This window comes from Lathyrus oleraceus, chromosome 4 (assembly GCF_024323335.1).
Source record: "Lathyrus oleraceus cultivar Zhongwan6 chromosome 4, CAAS_Psat_ZW6_1.0, whole genome shotgun sequence".
In the NCBI taxonomy this organism is placed as follows: domain Eukaryota; kingdom Viridiplantae; phylum Streptophyta; class Magnoliopsida; order Fabales; family Fabaceae; genus Lathyrus; species Lathyrus oleraceus.
Genome location: NC_066582.1, coordinates 362,836,786 through 362,843,281, shown reverse-complemented (window position 1 = coordinate 362,843,281; position 6,496 = coordinate 362,836,786). Strand labels below are relative to the sequence as shown.

The following is a 6,496-nucleotide window of genomic DNA, read 5'->3' as shown; positions in this document are numbered from 1 at the left end:
TTGTTTTGCTTGGTGGAAAATATCGGGCTAAGAAGACTTTCTTCAACTCGTCCCATATGATTACTGAGTTTGAAGGTAGAGACTAGAGCCAAGCTCTAGCTCTATCTCTTAAGGAAAAAGGGAAAAGACATAGTCTAATCGCTTCTTGACTGACACCATTTTCTTTCATAGTGTCCACGTATTGCACAAATACTGATAAATGTAAGTTAGGATCGTCTGTAGGACTACCTGAAAATTGGATTTGTTGAACGACTAATAATAGCGAAGGTTTCAACTCAAAATCGTCCTGATTAATGGCAGGGGCAGCAATGTTGTTATGCGGTTCTGCTTTCGGTGGAACAACATAATACTTTAATTGATGTTTTTGTGGTCTTTCAGCCATAATTAGTTCTGCTTCTGAAATTAGGGTGTTAGGACCTAGAAGGTCGTATTTGATACGAAAATTGTTGATTCGGAGTTTTAGATTAAGATAACGCTCGATATCACTAATTGGTTGCTCTAACTCCTTGCTCTGAGAGCGAGTGTCTGGCATACAATCGACAAAGAAAAAAATTGTTTCCTTAGTCTATAATACGCAACAAAGGAATCACAATATTGACTAAATTAGTCCCCAACAACAGCGCCAAAAACATGACCGCGACGGTCGTGTCTGTCGGATTATGACTGCAAGTGCACAACCTATCATGTAGTTTTAAAAGATTATCGAATCCACAAAGACTAATGATCAAGCTAATGTTATCTATTGTTGCAGTGCAAATCTAAGGCTAAAGGTTATACTGTTACAAGAAAAAATAAAAGAGAAATGATATCTCTACACCATATTCCTACACCTACACCATATACAATAAAGTTTTAATTTTTTATTATTAATTTCTCTCTCCTTATATCAATCAATTTTGATAAAAAATATTTATTATGTAAATATTTATTAACCAATTTCATAATTTTTTTAATATGTAAAAATATTTATAAAAACATATTATTTTTCAATATTATTTTTTATTATGTAAATATTTATTAACCAATTTCATAATTTTTTTAACCAACTTTATAACTTGTATTAACCAATTTTGGTGGCTATTCAAAATTATTTTTAATGTCTGGACGTTCATTAACCAACTTCGTCACTTCATTAACCAATTTTTTATATTTAATTAACCAACTTTTTTCACTATTTTAAGTCACTGTTCATAGACATTGTTCACGCATACTATTCCTGTACTGTTCGCGCGTACTGTTCATGTACTGTTCACATACTGTTCATGTACTGTTCAAAACACTGTTCATAAAAATATTATTTTATTTTTAAAATACATTGTTCACCGTATAAATACGGTGAACAGTGTATACGGTGTAAGTATTTAGTATAGGACGTGGTGTAGGAATAGCATTACTGAAAATAAAAATACTAATTTCTAACGGGTTAAAAGTTATGATGACAAATGAGTCTGGAATATGGATTCCGCGTTCCTTCGGGCTTATGTAGAATTTGGGCACTAAATATGATTCTATTGCATTATGTAGAAAATATTGACTTAAAGGTCCCGTCTCACACCCTCGCACTATTGACAAAGATCACACCTTGTAACCACAAGATTTTTTTCTCGCTCGCCCGTTCTAATTAGAAAGCGTATTTTGAAAGTAAATGAGATCCTAAATGATGCCTAAAGCGCTCTCACTGTTTTTAGGATCGATGCCTAGTTTCCACTATCTGATTCCTTCTTCACACTCCCGCGCTATCGGATTGAACCTTCATTTGTCTCACACTCCCGTGCCAAAACAATAAAACACACACTTGAAAACTAAAGCCCTAACATAGTTAAATCATACATTCGCGCCTAATATTTCTACCGAGTTCCGTTGGTAACGACGATCCTCATACGCCAGAGTCAGAGTAATTTAGGAAGGCATGATATTAGTTGAATCCAACATAATCAAAAGCATTCAAAACTAAGAACAACATGGCATGCAAGTAATTAAAACAGTAAAACATGCAAATATCAAATGTAGTAAAAAGAACCTGAAATTGCGTAAAATAAAACTGGAATTAACTTGAACTTGAAAATAACGGCAAGCTTGTTCTTGATCCAAGAGTACAATGAAGATGAAAACAAAATAAAAATAGAACAGGTGTGACAATCCCTCGATGTGAGTTATTGTCACTTTTACAGGTAATTTAGGCTTAATTCTAAAACTCGATTCGGCAGAGCTTCCTCACAACTTGGATACCTTCCAAAGTCTCCCACAATCCTATTTATAGAGGTTTTGAGACCTGATAACTCCCTTTGATCGTGCTAGGAGAGTGGAAGGAAAATTGGTGGGAAAAACGGTCCAGAACTGCCCACTAGCGCATTTCTGTTACTGCGTGATAATGGCGAACGCCATTATGGAAATGGCAAACACAATTCCTTCAAATTTAAATGGTGTGGCAGGCACTAGGGATGGAAAACGCCATATACTAGGTGACAAACGCCATCTGGACAGAATGGTAAAAAATGACTCTTTTTCTCCTTTTTAGCTCCTATTTCGCTCCTTTTCCGCAAGGCTTCCAAAACTCCAATGAAATCGAATAATAACTGCAAAACAAATAAAGTATAAGTAAAAGATGATAAAATGCATAAAAACATAGACGAATAACATGTGAAATGAGCCTAAGAACACGATACGATTTCTCATTATCAGGCTGCTCCACGCGTGAGACAATACATGGTTTGCCTTACTACTTTGTTGATATCCAAATTGGATCCAATAAAGTATATCTTTGAAAATCCTATTGTCACTAGTAGAATTGCTCGTTGGAAAATGTTCTTAATGGAGTACGATATCCAATATGTGACCCAAAAAGCTATAAAGGGGAGTGTTATATCTGACAATCTTACTCACCAACCTATGGAAGGTTATAAACCATTGAGGGTTTGACATTCCATATGAAGATATATTTTTTATCAGAGACTACACTATTCCAGGCCCCAAAGAAGGCCCCGAACCAGGATTGCGATGGGAGCTAATGTTCGATGGCGTTTCTAATGCTCGAGGTCATGGCATAGGCGCAATCATTACTTCTCCAACTGGCTTCCACCTTCCATTTACCGCTAGATTATGCTTTGACTACACTAACAATATGGCAGAATATGAAGCATGCGTCTATGGTATAGAGGTGACCATTGACTTAAGAATCAAAATTCTTGAAGTGTACGGAGATTCCGCTCTGGTAATCAGTCATGTTAAGGGTGACTGTGAGACTCATGATAGTAAATTGATTCCTTACAACGAGCATATTACAAAGTTGATTCCCTACTTTGATGAAATCTCTTTTCATCATATTCCTAGGGAGGAAAATCAGTTGGCATATGCTCTAGCCACGTTGGCATCCATGTTTAAGGTCAAATGGAAGAATGAAACACCTGCTACCAATATTGACGACCTGGATGAACCATCACATTTTCTAGCGACCGAGGTAGATTATAATGATAAACCTTGGTTCTATGACATAAATACATATCTGAAAAAATAGGAATATCCCGATGGCATATCCATTACTGAAAATAAAGCTCTGGGAAGACTTTGCTCCAATTTTTTCTTGAATGGTGATGTGATATATAAAAGGAACTATGATTATCTGCTGATCAGATGCATGGATAGACACCAAGCGAGCATAATATTAAAATCCATATATGAGGGCTGCGAGGGTGTACATGGAAAAGGGTCTGCCATGGCCAAGAAGATCCTTCGAGCTGGTTATTATTGGACAACAATGGAGGTCAACTCTTACAACTTCATTAGAAGATGTCACAAGTGTCAGATATATGGTGACACGATTTATGTGCCACCAACTCCGTTGAATATTTTGACTTCTCCATGGCCTTTCTCTATGTGGGGTATTGATATGATTAGGATGATAGAGTCGAAAGCTTCCAACGATTATCAATTCATTCTAGTTGATATTGATCACTTTACTAAGTGGGTCGAAGTTGCTTTGTATGCTAATGTCACTCGACAAGTGGTTACCCGATTCATTAAGAATGAGATAATCTCCCACTATTATATTCCTAGCAAGATCATCACTGATAATGCAAGTAATCTCAATAATAAAGTGATGAGTGAGTTGTGCAAAGAATTTAAGATCGAGAACCACAACTCTTCACCATATCGGTCCAAGATGAATGGCACCGTAGAAGTAGAAAATAAGAATATCAAAAAGATTATCCATAAAATGGTCAGAACATACAAGAATTGGCATGAGATGCTACCCTTCGCTCTGCATGGCTATATGACTTCGATCTGTACTTCCACTAGGGCAATTCCATTCTCATTAGTGTATGGGATGGAGGCTGTTTTTCTAATTGAGGTTAAGATTCCCTCGCTTAGGGTTATCATGGAGGTTTACCTTAATGAAGCCGAATGGGTTCAATCTCGATATGATCAACTGAATCTAATTGAAGAGAAGCGTTTGACGTCTTTTTTCCATGGTCAATTATACCAAAGACGCCTCAGACGAGATTTTAATAAGAAGGTTCTCCCTCGTGTGTATCACACAGGAAAACTTGTGCTCAAGAGATATTCTGCTATACACTTGGAATCCATGGGGAAAATGGACTCCCAACATTGAAGGACCTTTTGTCATCAAGAAGGCCTTATCAGGTGGAGCTCTGATCCTGACCACTATGGATGGGGATGATTTTCCATCGCCAGTGAATCCCGACATAGTCAAAAAATATTATTCCTAAAAAATATAATGATAGAAAAGCCCGCTAGATTGACTTCCGCAAGGATAATCTAGGCAAAAAGGGGTATCCCGATGGACCAAAAAATGAATTGTCCATGCAAAAGTTAGGGATCCAATAAAAGAATATAAAGCTCACTAAGTTGAAAACCCGAAAGGGAGACTTAGGAAAAAATGAGCATCCCAATGGATGAAAAAAAGTCCAGACAAAAGTTAGGGATAAAGGCATTTGACTATAATCCTTGAGCCTATCTCACTACGACTAGATCTCATATGGCCAAATATCGATCCAATCGTCGTCAACCAAAGCGAAGTTTTGGGACCTAGGTCTTACAGTGACTATAATCCATTTCTTTTATTTTTTCAATTTCTGCAATTTCCTTTTTAAGGATTTTTGCATCCTTTTGCACATATTGTATGTACAGGTTTTTATAATCAATGAAATTCTTCCCTTTTTATCAGTTGGTATTTACTTCTCCTGCATTTTGTTTGCAAAATAACTGATTAATTTTGATCACATAATGCTATAAAATTTGGGGAATAATAAAAGCTACATTTAAAGAAAAACTTTATGCATTGTATTTGTTAATTCCTTAGGATTGGCATTAATTTTGTAAAACAAATAATGTAATCATCTCTTTTGTTTTAATATGTTGGGTTGAAGAAGTTCAACATCTGGACCAACATGTCATGTACGATGTCACGACATCATGCCTGTGACATCGCACATGTGTAGAAAACTGAATTGATTAATTCAGTATATAGTCTGGGATTAGCAAGGATATCTGGTGAATATCCTAACTCCCATGTGGAGGTCTTAAAGACTTAATCAGAAGATATATAGGCTCTAAATATGGAGATATATATGGAGAGATTCTAGGATTAAAGACCTTGTGTGTAGCATAATTTTTCTGCTGAAGTTGTAACAGCAAAGAACAAGTCTGCTGCGATTTCTGAAGGCCCAAATCCAGTTGGGTGATTAGGTTATAAATAGCTAATTGTAACCTAGTAATTGTAAGCCTCCAAGAGTGAAAATTTAGGGGTGTGTGTGAGGTAAACCTCCCAATCTGTGGGAAGGTTACCATGTGTTTCTCAGTGATTAAAGCTGAGAGTATTTGTAACTCAAAGCCTGTAGGCAAGAGTGATTTTGTTCTTGAATGAAGCTGTGAAGCAAGTTCAAGGTGTGTTAACATTACATTGTATTTGTAGTGATAGGAATGGAAACTGGAGGTTTCTATCTAGGAGTTCCTAGGTATAGATTGCATTGGGTAGGGATTAAGTGAAGAGTTGTAAACGGGGGAGTTTAACTCTGAATTAATACTGCTGATAGTGGATCTTCTTCCTGGCTTGGTAGCCCCCAGACGTAGGTCATGTTGGACTGAACTGGGTTAACAATTTCCTGTGTTTGTTTTCCTTCTGCATATGTTTTTCTTACTGCCATAACTCAGTTGGTATTCTAGTCTGCTTATCAAGATGATAATAGACCTGGTATGCAGTCTTCTAGTTGAATGTCAATCAGAATGTTGTGACATTCATCAGTGACAGCACATACTGAATAATAGGCAGGTTGATTCCAGTTCAGTATTGATTTAAGTCTGGTCTCCATGAGGATAACAGACATGGCCAAAGGATCACTGTGACACTGTCCAACTGAATGTCTTGACAGTTGCTCTTGTTGGCTGATACTGAAGTAGAGACTGGTTGGTCGTTTCCCAGTACAGCAAATTTAGAACAGTTCGTTTTCAGGAACATAACAGAATCAACATATGTTCT

The 6,496-nt window shown here is 36.7% G+C and overlaps 1 protein-coding gene across 1 annotated transcript; it reads left to right on the top strand.

Annotated features, from left to right (window-relative positions):
- The first annotated feature begins 2,371 nt into the window (after window positions 1–2,371).
- On the top strand, window positions 2,372–3,514 carry LOC127137431 (uncharacterized). Its single transcript, XM_051063892.1, has 3 exons — window positions 2,372–2,488; window positions 2,683–2,896; window positions 2,967–3,514. The coding sequence occupies exons 1-3, from the start codon at window positions 2,372–2,374 to the stop codon at window positions 3,512–3,514; spliced, it is 879 nt and encodes a 292-aa protein (XP_050919849.1).
- Window positions 3,515–6,496: the final 2,982 nt, after the last annotated feature.

Bases quoted from the DNA above. Each gene is read 5' to 3' on its own strand.
- LOC127137431 (XM_051063892.1), top strand. From the start codon at position 2,372: ATGGCGAACGCCATTATGGAAATGGCAAACACAATTCCTTCAAATTTA. The intron at 2,489-2,682 runs GTAAAAAATGAC...TCTCATTATCAG, and splicing joins AACGCCATCTGGACAGAATG to GCTGCTCCACGCGTGAGACA. The intron at 2,897-2,966 runs GTTATAAACCAT...ACACTATTCCAG, and splicing joins TACTCACCAACCTATGGAAG to GCCCCAAAGAAGGCCCCGAA.